General features: G+C 45.1%; 1 protein-coding gene across 1 annotated transcript; it reads left to right on the top strand.

The window, feature by feature from the left end:
* Nucleotides 1-277: 277 nt before the first annotated feature.
* On the top strand, nt 278-17,748 carry galr1a (galanin receptor 1a). Its single transcript, XM_080767951.1, has 3 exons — nt 278-1,318; nt 1,432-1,497; nt 14,784-17,748. Exons 1-3 carry the CDS (start codon nt 644-646, stop codon nt 15,102-15,104), a joined length of 1,062 nt encoding a protein of 353 aa, XP_080624077.1. The 5' UTR covers nt 278-643; the 3' UTR covers nt 15,105-17,748.
* The last annotated feature ends 2,823 nt before the right edge of the window (nt 17,749-20,571 follow it).

The following is a 20,571-nucleotide window of genomic DNA, read 5'->3' as shown; positions in this document are numbered from 1 at the left end:
ACAGATAACAAACAATCGGCATGCCGGAGATTAGCTGGTAACGGACGGACGGACACATGCGCGCGCGCGCGCGCGCGCACACACACACACACACACACACACACACACACACACATAGAGGCACATGTCCTAAATTGGGCGGCCATACGGCGCTGCTGACGTTAGACAGCCCACCCCCTCCTCTCCTATAATTTGAGGGAACTCGAGGCGAAGATCATTTCACATCCATTCAGCAGCGCGCCAGTGCAGATGCATCAGGTGCCCAAGTATTCAAAAGTAGCTAAGCGGCGGACTTTGGATAGACTGAACGAAAGTATAATGTTTAGATTTATTTTATTTTCCATATAAAAATATCGAATATGGACAAGTAAGCTTTATAGATTAACCCCAAGTGGTCTCGATGAGCTATGGAAACGTGTTTTTCTTTTAGCCTTTTTCAAAGCTTTTGCCTATATGTGGAAAATATGACATTAGCCTAAGGTTGTGGGTAAAAAACTTGCCACGATATGTCTCAGAACGCTTGGAGGATGGCGATGTCATGACAGGCGCGTCGTGCCTCTAAGGTAGTGCCATGCATTTTACGCACAGACAGACTGGTGACATTTCCCACGTCTGAAGTCGTTCGGCATCACCAGAGAAAAGCATGAACTCGTCAGAGTTCGGCGGTGTTCTCTACGAAGAGGAACCAATACAATGGAACATCAGCAGAATAGACGAGGAGGAGGAAAAACTTTTATTTGGGATCGGCACGGATAATTTCGTCACGCTGCTGGTTTTCGGGATCATCTTTACGCTCGGCGTGTTGGGGAACTCGTTGGTGATCACGGTGCTGGCCCGGAACAAGCCCGGCAAATCTCGAAGCACGACCAACATATTCATCCTCAATCTTAGCATAGCAGATCTTTCGTACCTTCTGTTTTGCATCCCCTTTCAGTCAACCATCTACATGATGCCGACGTGGGTTCTGGGCGCCTTCATTTGCAAATTCATCCATTATTTTTTCACCGTTTCCATGCTGGTCAGCATCTTCACACTGTCTGCCATGTCCGTGGACCGTTACATTGCCATTGTACATTCCCGAAAGTCCTCTTCTATCCGAGTGGCTAAACATGCCTTCATCGGAGTGGTGGTCATTTGGATACTATCCATGGCTATGGCTGCGCCCGTGATGTATTACCAGAACATATTTAAGCGAGATAATCATACCTTTTGCTGGGAAGGATGGCCAGATCAGAACCAGAAGAAGATTTATGTGGTGTGCACGTTTGTGTTTGGTTATGTGTTGCCTCTTCTGCTGATCTCGTTCTGTTACGCAAAGGTAAGCTGGCATAATAGGCAGCCTACTTTTATTACCCCAAATTGTTCACCCTGATACCAAGTAGGCCTATATCTTTAATTTGTTCAGTAATGCTTATTTGTCTGTGCCTGCAGGTTTTACATCACTTGCACAAAAAGCTAAGACACATGTCCAAAAAGTCAGAGGCATCAAAGAAAAAGGTATGTATTTAAACATGCCAACAGTACATTTTGATAAACATAATTAATGAGTATAACTATACTGTACATGTGAATAGTCTATGACAATCAGATCAAGTAACAAACGTAATCTGAACAGGTATATCTATATTATGTTCAAGAATGTTGAAAATGGTGAGCTTGACAGGATAATGAATTTCAGTTAAAACATTTTAATAGAAGATGATGATCATTCTGAATTATTAAATTGCTTATTAGAAATAAAGGTATAACTTTATAAAGGTTGCTAAGAGATAATCAATTCAGCTCAATATAAAACAATATCAATTATATAAATTATTTCAGCTTCCCCACTCTCTCTCTCTCTCTCTCTCTCTCTCTCTCTCTCTCTCTCTCTCTCTCTCTCTCTCTCTCTCTCTCTCTCTCTCTCTCTCTCTCTCTCTCTCTCTCTCTCTCTCTCTCTCTCTCTCTCTCTCTCTCTCTCTCTCTCTCTCTCTCCTCTCTCTCTCCTCTCTCTCTCTCTCTCTCTCTCTCTCTCTCTCTCTCCCCCAAGTCAAAGCAGCATCACACATCATGTAACATGTATTGAAAAATAAATTACATAACCATAGGACGAGTTGATCCAGGAAGGGACAAAGCTGATAATGAAGGCAAATTAATTCAAGGCTGACAAATTGTGACAAAGTGTTTGTCTCACAGTTTTCACAGAATCACTCAAGTAATCAAAGATTGATTATTATCTCATCTCAACTAACACACGCACGCGCACACACATATACACACACACACTCACACTGTGTGTGCCACCTGCAGATCATTTGTATTGCAGAGTGCCAGTATCCACTGTTGGCCATTTGATTAGTGTATATTGTATACTTGTATAGTGTATTGCAGTGGTAGAAAGTAAGTAAGTAACTAAGTATATTTACTAAGTACAATTATTGATGTATTCCAATTTCTAATACTTTTACTTCTACTCCATTACATCTCAGAGGTCAATATTGTACTTTTACTTCACTACAATTATTTGAAAACAAATAACTTTTTATTACAAAACCTACAACAACTTCAGTTATTTTTTTTGCGCATATGGGATTAACGGCCGGCATGCGCCATAAATAAATGATAAATGGTGCATTTATATAATGCCTTTATCCAAGGCGCTTTACATAGATTGTGCATCAATTCACCCATTCACACACACATTCATACACCGATGGCGCAGAAACAATGCAAGGCACTAGCCAGCACATCAGGAGCAATTAGGGGTTCAGAGTCTTGCTCAAGGACACTTCGACACTAACTCTGGGGGAGCCCAGGTTCAAACTGACAACCTTGCGGATACCATCCAGCCACTCTACCCCTGAGCCACCGCCACCCCAGCAGAAGAAAAAAAAATGCCATTACACATATCGTTTTCAGCTTAAATCAATAATATTTCATTGAAGCAACTCTTCAAATTGTTTTCATACCATGGATGTGATAAGAAAATGTATCTAGCTTAAATCAATAATATTTAATTGAAGCAACTCTTTAACATTGTTTTCATACCATGGATGTGATAAGAAAATGTATCAAACATAAGCGAATTATTCAATATTACCGGGTGTACCTGAAATACATTGATTACACAAAAAGATAAAACGTTTGATTGATTGAGTAACATTGTACAATGTTATACAACCCTAAACTCTAAAAACGATGCAAACTAATGAAGAACATAAGCATGCAGACATCCATGTGGATTTTAGCTCATCAACATCAAAGAAAAGATTTGTAGACCACAGAACCTCAAGGTGAATTTCTTTTACGCATTTTGAGAAAAGCCAGTTTTCCGTCAATAACTTCCACTAAGATGAAGGAAAACACTTGAAACTTCCTGGGCACGTACAGTAGAGTACGTTGCTGTACATATACTGATGCGATGACGTCATGATGGCGTTGACAAATCAAGAGTTAACGTGCATGTTACAACCATGACGCGTTACAACCGTGGCGGCTCTCCCCTACTTTCTACTTTGGTACATACAAGTACATGTTGTTTGTACTTTTACTTAAGACATTTTTGAATACCGGACTTTTACTTGTAACAGAGAATTTCTGCATTGCAGTATTCATTGATACTTTTACCTTAAGTAAAGAATGTGAGTATTTTTTCCACCACTGGTAGACTGCCATATCCTGTTAAATATACCTTACAGCATGATCAATCTTTCAGTAGGACTATTTTCCGGAGAGGAAATTGAGGGTAGGCACTTACAACCTAAGTGTACTTCGCATTCAATCATTAACTCTCATAAACTGGTGCAAAAAAGGAAAGTAATGAAAGACACGACAGCTTTATTAGGTGACATTGTCACCAGTGTGTTTGTACAATATTATTTGTGTACTCCAGTGTGTACTCCAGCTGCTGCGTATAAGGAAGAAGCGACTAAAATAAATGCAAACAAACATGCATGCTGTTGGCTGATGACTACGGTTCATTGAACAGCAACAAAGTACAATGAGATGTTTATAGTGTAACGACCCTGCGAAAGACCCAGCGTCTCTTGGCGTGGCTTGTTGCTTGCCTTGTCCACTGAGTTGGATATTGGGGTTCGACTCCAGCTCAGGGTGCTAAAGATTACAATACATTTATTTATATCCTAGAGGTAGGATATGTTGAAAATGTAAAGAGAATTGAGTCATTACAAATATGAGTGCAACAGTTAATCAAACTAGTCCTATTAATCGATTAAAAATCAACCCCTATATTTGGGGCATGTCATCATAGGCAAAAATCTTCTGAAAATAGTGTACATAACCGATCTAAAAGCTCATGTCACGAGGAAAGGTGTTGTGAGCTTGTAGATAAGCTATTTCACAATAGTGTGATTAAAGTGGTTATAGAGGGTATGCACATGCATAAAGTGAATGGGAAATCGAGTGGCAAAGTGACTTTAATGTTGGTTAATGCAATCAGATAGGACTGTTTGGATGTATGGGCTATCAAGGCCAGAAAATTTGTCATTCCTGCATAACTGTTGATTGTTGATATACAGTATAAAAACACAATAGAAATATCCACTTTGTAGATAATTTGATTAGTTGAAAATGTAATCTGTAGAATAATCACTCAGAAAATAATGGATTGTTGCAGTCCTAATGACCGAAGCTGAATCAATTGCAAATGTTCAAAATATAATGTCCACACTATTTGTTTCTTGTCTAAAGTGTACAATGTACACTGTACAATGATACATAAAGGCTGTGTAGACGATGAATATCAAAGAAGCCAACTGCATAATACAAATCTCAAGGGCACAAGGGCAGGGACAGGTTTTTGTGGCCTTGGTTTTTGTAGCTCCATGTTGTGGCCTTGGAAGGTTCGTGTGGAACTCGTTATGTGAAATGCTTCGCCAGGGACAGACAGCTGGAAAAACAAGCTTACTTTCTCTGCAGTTCTGCAACAAACGTTGACCAGTTCTTATCAGCACCAAGCACACACAGTGAAACAGTTTACACACACACACACACACACACACACACACACACACACACACACACACACACACACACACAGTCATGTTTGTCCAAAAAGTTATTTGTATGATTTGATGAGCCAATTGATGAGCCAACAATCTAAATAACAATCTAATTATCTCCAGGAAAAGGGGGACTTATCACCTGAGGGAATGAAAGGGGGAGAATTCGTTTAATTGGCAGCCAACGCATTTTGAATGGATGTGTATAGTGCAGGTTAAGAAGGAGTTGGTTATTACCGTATCCTCTATCCTGATTATGCATTCATTTATGCAATAAAGGTTTATATTATCTCACAAGTAAGCACAGGCAGATGGATGGACTTAACACAGTGAGCTACAATGGTCATAAAAAGAATATTTCACACTGCCTATCTGAAGCTGTTTGAATGTACTATATCACTACGAGTCCCCATGAGTTGCAACATCTATTTAAAAACATTACAGGATTCCTATACACTCAAACATACTCAACATGACTACCTGTTATATGAATGAATAGATGAATGAAACTTTTAAATTCGTTTTAGGTTCAAGGATGCCAAAGATAAATACATTTTGTATCGAAGTGATACATTAAGTCACGATTCAACATATTTCCTTCATGCAATTTCAATTTGAGTAGCCTATTGACAGGAGATGTTAAGTTCATAGACAGAGGATGCCTTCATTTTGTGCTTATGTTTAAAACAATCATTAAAAGTCCATAGGCTGCCACATGACCTCACATTTAGTTTTCTAAACAAACATTAAAAGTCCATAAAGAAATCCATAGACTTGGCTGCCATATGACATCATTTCAAAAAGCCAGATGTTGGAGGGGCATTCAGTAAATTAAGAAATCCTTATATTAACAAAGCAGGTTAACAAAGCAATACTACCTCATCAAAGTTGAGTCGAGTTAGGTGCTTTAATTAGCTATTAAAAAGTGCTTCTGACAAAGCCAGCTAACTCAACTGTCTGCTAAAGTTTAGCAGACAGTTGAGTTAGCTGGCTTTGTCAGAAGCACTTTTTAATACTTTTCATTGGTTCTTTCCGAACGGGCAGGGACGAGGCCGGGACAAGTGTGCAGCGGCCCGGTTAAAACAAGCAGGGGAGGCCGACGGACCGACCAAGGCATGCCAGTGGCCGGTCATTGCCTATCCGGGGCAGCAGTGGCTCAGGGGTATAGGCTGGATGGTAAACACAAGGTTGCCAGTTCGAACCCGGGCTCCGCCAGAGTCTTGCTCAAGTGTCCTTGAGCAAGACTTTGAACCCCTAATTGCTCCCGATGTGCTGGTTGGTGCCTTGCATGGTTTCCGCTGCCATCGGTGTATGAATGTGTGTGTGAATGGGTGAATGTAATGCACAATCTATGTAAAGCGCCTTGGATAAAGGCGCTATATAAATGCACCATTTACCATCCAGCCTGTGACAATGCGTTTAATGTTATCATTGGACTCAGCCAACACTAAACGCCCCGGACTCGGCCTCTATCGCCGGAAAAACGAGCTCCCCCTGTTCCGTCTGTCAATTTTACAGTTTTCTCGGCCATTACTGTAACATGTGTGTGTGTGTGTGTGTGTGTGTGTGTGTGAGAAACTGTTGGGATAACTAAAGACTCTCTAGGGTTTAAGGTGAAGTCATGACTACGTTCTTACAGCTAGCGCTAGCCAAACAAAACATTTCCCACTCAATATCCTTTCTCCCACACAACTGTGGGAACTTTAAATGCTTGCCTCTTTGTGTATGTGTGTGGGTGTGTGTGTGTGTGTGTGTGTGTGTGTGTGTTTGAAACTGTTTGCTAAGATACAGCAGGCTGACACGCATGACACCCATTCATCATTCTTTCCATCTCACTTCCTTCATTCGTCACCCCCTCTGCCCTCCAGACTCCATTAACCATACTAACAACAGTTATGTGATTTGAAGTAGTTAACCTGTGTGGTGACAGCCAAGCTGAAGTCACTGTGACATGATGCATTCATCATTCAGAGCTTCCCTTAAATGCAATAGCGGGGAAGGCTAATAGTGTTTTTACAGTCCATGTATTTCGCTGCTGTGGTCTAATTAACTATAGGTTACTTTAGTAACCCCAGTTATTTAAACGACTGAGCGAGGTGAATCGCCCTATGGGGAGTGCCATCTCTGGCATGAACACACAGAATTAAACCATATACTTCACGAACAATTTCATTGGTCGGGACTTCTACCCATGGCATGATCACCCCTCCCACCGGGGTGATAACGTTCCACTCATGCCACACGGGTCATTCCATGTTAACCAGATTGGCTTCTGCTTAGTTAAGTCAGAAGGGTAGTCTTTCGGGCGATTCACCTCGCTCAGTCGTTTAAATAACTGGGGTTACTAAAGTAACCTATAGTTATTTTAAACTCCTTCACTCAGTGAATCGCCCTATGGGGAAATATAAACTCCCGTATAGCTACCTACCAGTTGAACAAGTCCCAACCAACGTCACAGGCTTTTTACCCGTGACGGCCAACCCAGGAAGCGACGTCTAAAACGGCATAAGCCATTGCAGACGGCACCACATCCAAGTTATTCGGCGAAAGTCGAGGGGGGCGACCAGCTCGCCGCCGTACAAACATCCTGAATGGGGACACCCTTAGTGAGCGCCCAGGATGCAGACATACCCCTAGTAGAGTGAGCCCTCAAGCCCCCTGGGGGCTCCACTCCTCTCTCGGCATATGCCAAACGAATGGCTTCCACAATCCACTGTGAAAGTCTTACCTTCGTTATCGGTTTTCCCTTACTTTGGGAACCCCATGACACGAACAATTGATCCCCATTCCTGAAAGGAGCAGTTCTGTCCACATAGTGTCTCAGCGCTCTGACCGGGCATAGGCAATTCAACCTCCTCTCCTCCACAGAGGAGAAAGGTGGCGGGTGAAATGCCATCAGATCGACCGGGGCGCAGCCAGAGGGGAAATTCTTAGGCAAGAACGCGAGGCTCGGCCTAATAGAGACTCTAGAGTCGTTCCCGCTGAATCTCATGCAGCTCGGGTTGACCGAAAGCGCATGTATGTCGCTGGCTCGCTTCGCAGTCGTCAAAGCGACCAGCAGAGCAGTCTTTAGTGTGAGGAACTTCAAGTCCACTGTCCCCAGTGGCTCGAAGGGGCCCTGTGAGAGGGCGTCCAGTACCAGAGTCAGGTCCCATGATGGGACCAGAGATCTGGAAACTGGAAAGGCTCGCCTAACGCCCGCCATGAAACGACGGACTAGCAGGTTCTCACCTACTGTCTTGCCGTCTACCCCCACGTGGCACGCCGAAATGGCCGCCAGGTTGACCTTCACAGAGGATTGGCCTAGACCTCTGTCCAGGAATTCCTGCAAGAAGGTCAGAATGTGCCTCACCGAAGCCTGAAACGGGATAACCCGTACAGGTCTGGCCGCACACCAACGTTCGAACACGGTCCAGGCCGTGTTGTATCGTTGTCTAGTAGACGGGGCTCTCGCCCCTAGAATCGTCGTGATGACGTTCGGGGGCAGGCCTTCGGCATCCAGGTTCAGCCCCTCACGGGCCAGACCCAGAGGTCCAGGTCCTGTGGACGTGGATGGAAGATATCCTGCCCCGCTTGGGTGAGCAGGTCCCTCCGCAGCGGGAGCTGCCAGGGCTGGTCGTACAGGAGTGGGACTATGTCCGACCTCCAAGACCCCCAAGCCGGGGCCACCAGTAGCATGCATAGGCCCTGAGTCCTCACCCTGGCCAGGGCGGGGGGGGATCAGGGGCAGAGGAGGGAATGCATAAAGCAGGCCCCTCGGCCAAGGGTGCGCCAACGCATCCATGCCCAGAGACGGGGACCCTGTCAGGGAGAAGAAGTACTGACACTTCGTGTTCTCTTCCGACGCGAACAGGTCCGCCACCGGCGTGCCGTATCTGGCCCATATCTGAGCTGCTACTTCCTTGTGCAGCGACCACTCGTGGTAGCGGAGTGGGCCTCTGGACAACAGGTCGGCTCCTGTGTTCAGGAGTCCTGGGACATGGCAGGCCGTGATCGACAGCAGATGCTCGTGGCACCATGTCAGTAGCCTGTGTGCCAACGTGTGCAGGCGCAGGGATTTGAGCCCTCCCTGCTTGTTGATATAGCACATTGTCATGGTGTTGTCGGTTCGAACCAGAACGTGACACCCCTGGATAACCGGTTTGAAGTGCCGCAGGGCAAGGAAGACCGCCAGGAGCTCCTCACGGCTCCGTGCCACACTCCTCTGGCCGTCCTGCCGTCGTGGGTGGCCCCCCACCCCGACATGCTGGCGTCCGTGGTGACGATCTTCCTGGTAAGGGTCTGTCCCAGGGGAACACCCTCCACCAGGACACCTCTGTTCGACCACCACTTCAGGGCGAGTACACAGCCTGCAGATACCGTCACTCGCCGTGACAGGCACCTGGTGGGCACACCTAGGGACCTTAGACCTTATCCATCTCTGGAAAGGTCTCATGTATAGCCTGCCCAGCCGTACTAGGGAGATGGCCAACGCCATGAGCCCGGCCATCCTTAGGCAGGTTCGGAAGGGGACCCTCTGTCCCGTCCTGAACAGCGTCACGCACTGTAGGAAAGCGTCCATCCTCGCTTGGCTCAGTCGAGCCGTGTAGGAGACTGAATCCAGTGCTATGCCTATGAAGTCTATCGACCTTGTGGGTACCAGAACACTCTTCTCGTGATTGATGGTGAACCCCAGGGAGGTCATGTGGAGCACCACTTGAGTGGTGTTCTGCATCGCCTCTCATGCAGAGTCCGCGCTTAATAGCCAATCGTCGATGTAGCTCGCTACGCGGAGACCCAGACGCCGCAGCGGGGCAATCGCTGCCTCGGTGCATTTCACAAAGACCCTGGGGCTCAGGGACATCCCAAAGGGGAGGACAGTGTACTCGTACACTCTCCCCTTGAAACCGAACCTCAGGAATTTCCTGTGAGGTGGGTAAATGGGAATATGAAAATAGGCGTCTTTCAGGTCTATCGACGTGAACCAGTCGTTTGGACGTATGGAACGTACGAGGGACTTGGCCGTCAGCATTTTGAAGTTGAAGGTCTTGAGGTACCGATTGAGAGCCCGTAGGTCCAGTATCGGACGTAGCCCCCCCCCTTTTTTCTTGACCAGGAAGTAGCGGGAGTAAAAACCGCTGCGACTCTGAGTCAATGGTACCTCTCTGACGGCCTTCTTCTCCAGCAGGGACTGAATCTCTGTCTGGAGCACTTCTGCCGCTTGCCCACGAGCTTCGGAGAAGAGGACTTCTGCGAAAGCGGGTGGTCTCATAGCAAACTGGAGCCTGTAGCCCTTCGCTATGGTGCGTAGGACCCAGGGGGATGCTCCGCACAGTTCCCACTGCGGTCGGCATCGAGCCAGAGGGTTCTCTGTGGCCATGGGAGCCTCCACTGTGGCAGTGGAGCTCCCTGGACGCGAGAAAAATTGGGCATGACCCGTCCGGCTCGTGACGAGTGTGCCCGTCGAAACGGGTGCACTCGGCACCGGAAATAGGTCCCGTCTCATTGTGTCGGGAAACCCAGGGGTTTCCCTCCACAGCGAGCTCATGCCCCCCCGATATTGTTGTTGTTTCTGTTTTTTTGGGCAAAGCCTTCATTACAGAAACAGGACAGAGTTGATCTCCTGCTGGAGAATCTGACCCGCTTCGCCGTGTGCCTCGGAGTAGAGGGCTTCTCCGAATGCAGGGGGCCTCATAGCGAACCGGAGCCTGTAACCTCTCGCTATGGAGCGGAGAACCCAAGAAGACGCTCCGCACAGTTCCCACTGTGTCAGGCGACGCGCAAGGGGGTTCTCCATCGCCAGGGGAGCGCGTGGTCGCACAGGGCCATGGGCCCGGACATGGCGGGAACCCGTGCCATGAGCCTCAACCTCTTGTGGGGCGGCTTGGGAGTGCAGTCCGAGACTACTACGCCCAGCGCAAGCCCTGAGGCGGGTTTGATGGGGGAAGACGTCAGGGTGCGTCTCCCCCGTGGAGGGCGGCGGCGCGGCTGCTGGAGGGCGGCGGCGTTGGTCAGCGGGGCATGGGGGACGTTTGTCCCTCACGTCCACGGAGGGAGCTCTTGGAGGAGCTCGTTGTCCGTCATCCACCTTGAAAACAGCCTATCTAGAATGCTAAGCAGCTAGGGTGGCATCGGCCATCCGACGAGGTTGCTACTCCCGACCTCGAAAAGGTTAGCTAAAAGCTAAACAAACCTAGCTTCACAATGTACATACCTGTAATGTTGAGGGAAGCAGTCGGTAGTCGAGGGTCGCTGGGGAACCACGTCGAGTGAGACTCGTGCCTTTGGCCGCTGCGTGAGGTAGTAGTAGCGGTAGTCGTCGGTGGAGGCCTAGGACTGCATCCGACATCCCGTTGTCGCAACCACCCGGCTCGAAGGAGCCTCGTTGGTGGGCTGACGAGATCCCGCTGGAGGGAGAGCAGCACCAAGAGCCAGCCGGCGAGGCCTGGCTGATGTCTTGGGTCTGGCTCCACAGGTCTGTTTACCAGTGTGGTGAAGAGCGTGTGGAGCTTGTTGTTGGCGGTCCGAGCCGCCTTCTTGGCAGGGGAGGAGCCCAGGAAGGACTCGTCATGGTGTCTCCGAGACGCGTCAAGGTTGAGGGGTCTGGAGAGAGAGGACGAGGCGGTGGGGGCTGGGTTCTTGTTAGTATCCATGCCAACTAGAGTGGAGTTTTCACAAACACTCAAGATAGCAGAGAAAACAAACCACCCGCAGGCTCTTGCTAGTTAGAGTGGAGTTTACACAGAGCACTCAAAAATAGCAGAGAAATTACTAGAACCTGGGTTACTTTCGTAACCTAGCAGGGAGAGTACTAGAACTAGAGTTACTTTCGTAACTACTAGGACCGTAGTCACTGTCTGCGTGTTGTCACGTAGGTTATTGTTTACACTAATAAGCCCAGTGGTGAGGCCTCGTCTCTTGGCGATGGCCTGGCAAATTGCGCTCCGTTTTTTTACTGCGGGAGCGTGTAAAAGGCCGGAGGCGGAGAGTAGCTTCGGCGGCGAGTCAACTAGAGCTGTTGTCACCCCTGCAGGCCATCTTGGGTGTTGGTGTAGCTTGAAGAAGGAACCCGCAGTCCAAGATATTGTAGAAGCACTTCTCTTTTAAGTTATAAGGTTGGAGCCCGTTTTTTTAGCGGGCTTACGTACCTTCTTAGCCGGAGCGTAGTTGTGCCCATCCCCCTGGCTCCAGGTGCAGGCTGCTGCCTGTCCGGTGGCGGTGGATGTAGGCTTAGGACGAGCCCCTGTATTGGGGCGCTGGGTCAGAGTGGAGAATGTGTTCTCAGATCAAAACCCGGGTCGTCCAAGTTGGCATCGCCGTGGGCGATGCGGACCTCAACCCGCTGAAGACGCCTCTGCTTCCGCCGGAAGGAAAGGGGAAGACAGCATGGACAGAAGCCAGGAGCAAGGATGGCCTGGCGAAGAAGTCCAGGCAAAGGCACAGCTTGTGTGGAGGTCATCTACAGCCAGAAGGTTGGAGCATGACCTGTGGAGACAGACCCTCTGTGGAGTAGCTGCTAAGCTACTAGCCTTGGCGCTAGTGGATGCTGGGTTCTTGTCAGTATCCATGTTAACTAGAGTGGAGTTTTCACAAACACTCAAGATAGCAGAGAAAACAAACCAACCAAAGGCTCTTGCTAGTTAGAGTGGAGTTTACACAGAGCACTCAAAAATAGCAGAGAAATTACTAGAACCTGGGTTACTTTCGTAACCTAGCAGGGAAAGTACTACAACCAGAGTTACTTCAGTAACTACTAGGACCGTGGTCACTATCCGCGGGTCGTCACGTGGGTCAAGTGGGTTATTGTTTACACTAATAAGCCCAGTGGAGGGGCCTCGTCTTTCGGCGATGGCCTGGAAGATGCACTCCGGTTTTTACCGCGGGAGCGTGTAAAAGGCCGGAGGCGGAGAGTAACTTCGGCGGCGAGTAAACCAACGTCTTTCGGCGGCAAGTAAACAAAGCTGGGCCGCGTCGGTGATGTGTATTCAGCGGCGCGGAGCGTAGCGGCGAGTTAGCTCGCGTCTTTCGGCGTCAGGCTAACAAGGCAGGGCCGCGTCTAAGGCTCGTTGTGTAGGCGAGTGCAAGCTAGCAGACAGCCCGGTCTTACGGCGCGGGAGGAGGCTAACGTTGTGTAACAGCGAGGCTAAGTGGCGTCTCTCGGCGCTGCACCAGCGAGCTAAAGCTAGCCGAGGAGGGCCTCTAGCTAGAGCTAACGACCGGAGGAGGAAGCTGGCTAGCGGGCTAACAAACTCTACACTGCACAAGACCTTTGTTACGCTTCTCAGCGGCCGGTAAACACTTACGTGGTCTTTTGCAAGAGACGTGTCATCGTGAAGAGGGCTACCGGAGGGTTTGCAGAACACTGTGAATCTCTTGGTACAAGCCGATGGCCCGTCTTTGGTGAGATACGGTTTCAACAGGTAATAACAAACAGGTAGCGTGGCTTAACGTGCGTTCAGCAAGCAGAAGACAATCGGAATGACCCGTGTGGCATGAGTGGAACGTTATCACCCCGGTGGGAGGGGTGATCATGCCATGGGTAGAAGTCCCGACCAATGAAATTGTTCGTGAAGTATATGGTTTAATTCTGTGTGTTCATGCCAGAGATGGCACTCCCCATAGGGCGATTCACTGAGTGAAGGAGTTTAAAATAACTCAGCCTTCTATTATTATCTAATTAAATTAAATCAGCCTTCTACAGGAATGCCTCAGAGACAGCATATCACAAAGTGTGAAATTGGCTTTTTTGGGACACTTAACAAGATGGCAGGGTAAACACATTGCATACATTTTCTAACTGACATTGAAGGACCAAAGGAACCAAAAATCTGATTGTGGTGAGGCAGACTGCAGGGAGGAACAAATACTGGGGCATCATCAGGTGAAAAAGAATGATATATTTTACAGAAGAGCGAGGCAACAGCGGACCGGCGCGTTTTCAGGGCTTCAAGAGGGTATTGCTTCTATGTATACCTGTTCCACTGAAGAGCACCTGTTTTGGGCCACTGTGATTGAACCCATGCAGGCAGCACTTCCTTTTTCCATTTAAACTGACATTGAACTTTATTTATATTCTAGACAAAGTCAATGTCAAGTGCTGCACAGCAAATCTATACACAAACAAAGCAAGAGAAGCAAAACAATGAAAAGGATGCAACAGAAAAAAACAACAGAAAAAATTGATACAAATATATTTTAAGATGAGATTTGAAGGATGCGATGGTATCCGCTTGTCGGATGCTCTTGGAAAAGGCAGAGAAGGCTTGTTCTCCCTTGTTTACTCGGGAACCTTTAAGAGAGGGCCTACATGTACGGGGAGGGTTATAGGGGGGCAGGAGATCTACAAGGTATTGTAGACCATTTTGCGCCTTTAAAGGGATTTTAAAATCAGAGAAAGCAACAGGAAGCCAATGAAGCGTAACCAGGACCGGGGTGGGTGGACCTGTCTCCTGGTGTTAGTCAGGTGCCCAGCGGCAGCTAATGGACTAATTGTAAACAGGAAATGCATTTCTGAGTTAGGCCTGTGTACAGTGCAATGCTAAGTTATGTGATGTATATAAACTGCACGCATTTATTGCATGCGGTCGACATACAGTCAGGAGTAAGACATGTACATATCCAGAGCTCATATTGGTGATCAATCCTCTCAGGATTCTGGTCATTATGAGTTGGATGCACCATTTTTGTCCTTGAGAGCACTGATTGTGTCTGTAAAAAAACATTTTATAGGTTACTGTATGATAATTCACAGTCACACACCTCTGTCTCTTCCCCACCCACTCCTTTTCCATCTTTCACCCCCAGACTGCTCAGACGGTACTGGTGGTGGTGGTGGTGTTCTGCCTGTCCTGGTTACCTCACCACATTGTCCATCTGTGGGTGGAGTTCGGGACCTTCCCGCTCACCCAAGCCTCGTTTGTGTTGCGGGTGGCCGCCCACTGTTTGGCTTACAGCAACTCCTCCGTCAACCCGGTCATCTATGCGTTCCTGTCGGAGAACTTCCGGAAGGCCTACAAACAGGTGTTCACGTGCCAAATTGGCACCCATGACTCCCCACTCAATGACGTCAAGGAGATCCGCAGCAAGGCGGACACACCGCCCTCAACTAACTGCACCAACGTGTAGACTGAAAAAAGCATGGGCTGGTAGTACAGTGAAACAAACAGTAAGAAAATAACCCTAAACTGTGGCAGTATGTTGGGGCGCACCACCAGACAATGCAATGCATATGTTATAGTACATGTAGAAAAGTGGGGAAACGATTAAATGTTAACGCGATGTCTTAATGCTTATTGTTTCATGTAAAGCAATTTGAATTGCTTTGTTGTTGAAATGTGCTATACAAATACATTTGTTCTGCCTTGCCTAACGTAACCTCAGGCTCTAACCCATCCCAGCAGAACTTTAGGCCGTGGGTGTACTTGTCCTTCCAATGCAACGTTTGCCGTCCGCTCATGCCAAGCGTCATCGGACCTCGCTCGCATTGTGATCTGATGAGCCAGACTACACCTCAAGGGCCTCTACTCAGCTGACCTGACAGCTGCTGTATCAGTGCTGTACAGTATGTGGGCACAATAGTTCAGTCACATTACTCACGAATAGATTTAACCAATATGGTGCTGGGGTGGCGGTGGGACAAAACATCGCATAACAACTACCAGGAACCATATGCAGAAGGCAGGCAGGAAGAATGCATGCAGTTTAGGTGAGTTTAAATACCCCGCCCAATTGGTCAGCTGACTGCCACTTCAGCGTATGACATGTGGGTCTTGCAAACACTGCATACACTCACATAGTAATGCAGCGCATTAACCACTCGAGCATATATGTACTGTATGCGCCCTTGAGCATAGCATGAAGCCGCTCGAGTATACGTATCTGACTGAACTAAGTCTGCAAGCTTGAAGCTACATTTCATGTATTGCGTCATCTTCGCACAAAATACAAGTTAAAAAAATAATCAAAACGAACGGACAGTGGACAAAGATGCTGACACAACTGCGTTCCGTTCTTGCTTTTCAGATCATAAAAATCCCATTGAAAAGACAAGTGTAACCCATGGCTGGTTTACTTATATTTACTGTGGGAAAATATCCACCTCATTCTGAAATGTACACATTTCCCAATGCACCTGCTTTTCTACATCTACCATGACATATATACTGTGTATATATATATATATATATATACTTCCAGAGTTTGAAACCTTTGCTGTTGGAAGGAACTATGGGGATGAACTGACTGTTTTGGATGTTTGCTATTCCTGGACGCCAGGATAAGCTACTGTACCACATTTGTTGTTACTTTAGCGTGGCGGAGAAGATGATTGTCACTATTTCCTTCTGTCAAATCTGTTTGTCATGTGTGTAATTGGATCTGATGATCTCTCCAAATGGAAAGAGATTGAAATGTATTCATATTGTATTTCTTTATATTGATTAATTGATTGTATCATTGTATTATTACTTATTACTGATATAAGTCTTATGTAAGATATATACACTGTATATATCCATACAGCTCACTGCATTTGAACATTTGAAATTATAGTATTAATATCCTCTGTTACATTATGTTAACACCATCAGGGCCCATGACGTAAATCACGGTCAAGTTCAAGTGCACGGTCATGTGCCCGAGACGGAGATTGATAATCTCCGTCAAAATTAGTGCTATGAAAACTGATCGCATCGCTCTACAGCCTAGAGGCGCTTGTTGACGATGGGCACATTTTATTAATGGATTAAATAGGCCCCTCAAGCTGTTAATGAGCAACTAATAATATCACAAATTGTGTATTTTTAAGTAAATATGTTGTCGATATAATTTCTGAGGGGGAATGTTTTGCTTAGACCATTGAAGGGAGAGACGGGAGTCGCATTCGAACACAGGTCCTCGTGACTCACAAGGAGCATGTAGCATGCACTAACTTGCTGAGCCACCAGACACCACTTATTTTTTAATTGAATTCTTTGGAATGTATAATTACAGCTTTTCTGTGTGACAAGCAGTCACTGGACATAAATGTATCGCTGTTAATAATAGAATAATCTTAAATGTGGAAATAAGTGTTTACTTTGATAAATGTATAATAATGATAGACTCATATGTACATACAGCAAACATACAAGTACAACACATGTCTGCTTTGTATCTTTCACTTGACATTGTGGTCATTAAAAGACCAATATTCACATTTACATGAAGCGCCGTCGTGCCATATTGCTCAGTTTCTCAAGGCTTTCGGCCTCCCATGGGAGTGAGCCAGTCTGTTTTACATGCACATTGCATATTGAAACGTACCTTACTTCGAAACGAAGGATTCATCTCTTGTACCTTTTGTCCCGTCTCCCCAGGCAAACTTTATTGACGTCAAAATAATCAGACAGGAAAGCCAGGAGAATAGATGTTGTAACTTTTGAAGGAATGTTTCGCTAACTTAGTTTGTAAAAACTTCAGTAAAAATGCATACTGTTCTTGGTACTGCGCTGGCCAGCGCCTCTATAAGTAAGACTCAGTGCATATAGCCCACTGTTCCTTTTCTTCTAAAAAGAAACAAAACAAGGCAATATTTAAGTTCAGATTTTCCAACGTGAATCAATGATTATTCTGAGATTGTGAATGCAGAGTGAATGTGTATTTTTTGTGTCGTGCTGATTTGATATTGGGCAGTGGCAGATAGTATGAAATACATTTTTGTATCTATTATTATTTATTTGTAAGTTTATGACTTTCACTCCACTACAGTTCAAAGACAAATATTGTACTTTTTACTCTCGACACTACATGGTTATAGGAATAAATATATAAAGATAAATCATAATGAATTAACCGCTTGTGCCCCATTTAAAAAATATTGAACATACTGTATTGACAATCTCACAACGTGTCACATTTTTTGTGATGCGTTTTGAGATTTATTTTTGAAAATATCAGAACGTATTACATTAAATTATATATTTTTTAAATGTATCAATGTCCGTACAATACAGCAATGTATGTATTGTAATGAAAAAGAAAATGGACTTGGAAAGTTGTACTTTTGGATACTTAATTATTTGTCAGTTCATTTGACTGTAGTCTGGCTGCGCAAGACTATTGTCTAGTTAGTAGTTATCTAAACATTGCCTCAAGTACTGGGTTTGAGTATTATATCTACCATCGACTCTTTCCACAGGCATAGCCATTGACTGCCCATTTGAAATTGAAAGAAAAAATCCAAATGTTAAATTGAATCATTGACTAAGGAATATCAGGAGTGGTTGAATGTTAATTTGCGAGGTACAGTACAGTACAGTACTTTCCTCTGCAGTGTTTAATTGGAAGAGAGAAAATAAAACGGCTCTGCTCGTTTCATTGGCATGCACTCTGCAAGTGATTGTGTGTGCTGACCTCTGTACAATATATACATGTATGCAATGCATGGGTGACAACGTTACACACTGCTTCTCTGCTATTTTAAAAGGTTTTTAACTGACAAATCCACTTCAACAATACTGATTCATTTATTTGCAAGAGAAGGGAGTATTTTCTGGGGTGATAATATAAAGTTATTTGTGGGGTAAGTAATGGAAAAGATGAACAAACACAAAAATGTGCGCACACACACACACACACACACACACACACACACACACACAGACACACATTTTGCATTCCTCTGCAGGTATAGGACATGAAAGATACTCATGCTCATCAATTATGTTTATTGGCATACTTCATTGCTTTTCATGTTCTTTTTCTGATGCCATGTTGATGTTCCTCGACCGTATGCTGTATCATCTCCACAGCACTATTCACATCAAATGGAATAGAAAAAGCAACAGCACTTTGATCACCTGTGTTTGAACAATTCTACTTCTCCCTGCTATGGAGTGTGTATTATTGACATTGAAATATAGCTACTGTATACTTTGATTGTGTCTTTATGCAGTGCCAATGCTAATGTATACATTAAACTTTGTAACTTTGCTTTGATGGATGCTTTGATTGATTCCTTAAAACCTGTCATTCTTCTCTGGTGTTCTTATAATCACTTGAGCGTCAACAATTTCGTAAATGGAATAAAACTAGAGATATGCAATCCTGCTGAATTGCGAGTGTGGTTTCCTATCTCTATAGGAATATTGTTCAATGTTATAGATCGAAGAAGTGAGTTGGGTATGTCACCATATACTGTCCAATCAGATGAAGGCAAAGCGCACAAATGCCTTGGGAAGAGTTCATCATTTCTGGCCAATCAAGAGAGGAGACTAGAGAGTTATTGTGTTTTGTGATTTGTTTTTAAACGATTTAAATGTTTTCAACTATTTAATAAACAATAGTCTGCTTGACTATAGGCAACCACACTAATTAAAGAAGTCTTGCGTAGCTGGACAATCCAAGATCTCCAACAGATAGATCTTTGGAAATATAAATTAAACTAACTAGTCCATAACAGAGTCCTGCACCGTTTTTTGCTGGGGACCCCCGGAAATGCTTTTGCCATGTCTCGTGTGCCCCGCCCCACTCCCCACCCCCAATACAAACTGACTGCAAAAATAACCTTAATAATAGAGAAAATATATCATAAATGAATACTGAAACCAGATATAATCATATGTGTACTATGCAAACACATTTTAATTTAATTTAATGTTCTTTTTCACACTAGAGAGACCACTGCTTTATTCTCTTTTGAAATAACAATAGCCTCTAAGAAGACAATTGAATTCATTACACAGCCATTTTAATGACATGTCATTACATTCAGTTACACACGCATGGAACTTAATTGCATTAGTAGTTGTATGCCATGTACAGTACATACTGTATGCTTGTTAATCACTTTTGAATGTTCACTTTGGTATTCCTCTGTGTATTATTCATATACCAATGAAAAAACAAAAGATACAAGACACAGATCTATGCTTAATACGGCACCTCTAACATACTGGAGTTGCCCTCTCTCTCTCTGGTTTGGATTTTAATGCTTTAACCGCTGCCAAAATCCACTCTAATCTTTAACGTTCTCTCACACAGTCACACTCGGTCAGTCAGGGGCCAGTGAGGCAATCAAGCAACTCTTCATAAACACATTTAGCATCTCTACCTACCGACAATGCAGTTTAATTTCCTCTGAATAGACAGCTGTCTGATTGACAATTATGGGGAAAACATCGGTTCAGTTTCACCTCATCCGAGCAGTAGGTGTTGAAATGGCTGCATAATATGCAATCAATCAATTTGTGTTTCTGTATATTATACAGAAACACAAATTGATTCTGAAATTAATGCCTTCGCATAATGGATAGTTACCCTGCAATTGCTGATTTGGTGCAATTAGCCATGTATTATGTTTTCAGAAATGTCTTGCCACTGCTTCTGTTCCAGGCTGTCGTGTAGCACACCCTCTGTTGCCCTCTGTCATGCAACTGGAGGTGGCGCAAACATGGAGCAAAAATATATTTGAAATTCCTGGTTAAAGGGACACTTCACCCTTTTTGCAAAGAAAGGTATATTAATGACCTTTAGAAGATTTAGAACACTTTCCTGGGGGTCTTTATGTGTGTAATATGTGGTTTTAGATATTTTAGATTTTTAGCAGTGGGTT

The sequence above is a fragment of the Protomyctophum bolini genome (genome assembly GCF_963924005.1).
Source record: "Protomyctophum bolini genome assembly, chromosome: 7".
In the NCBI taxonomy this organism is placed as follows: Eukaryota; Metazoa; Chordata; class Actinopteri; order Myctophiformes; family Myctophidae; genus Protomyctophum; species Protomyctophum bolini.
The sequence above is the reverse complement of the archived record's forward strand: the minus strand, read 5'-3'. Positions and strand labels throughout refer to the sequence as shown.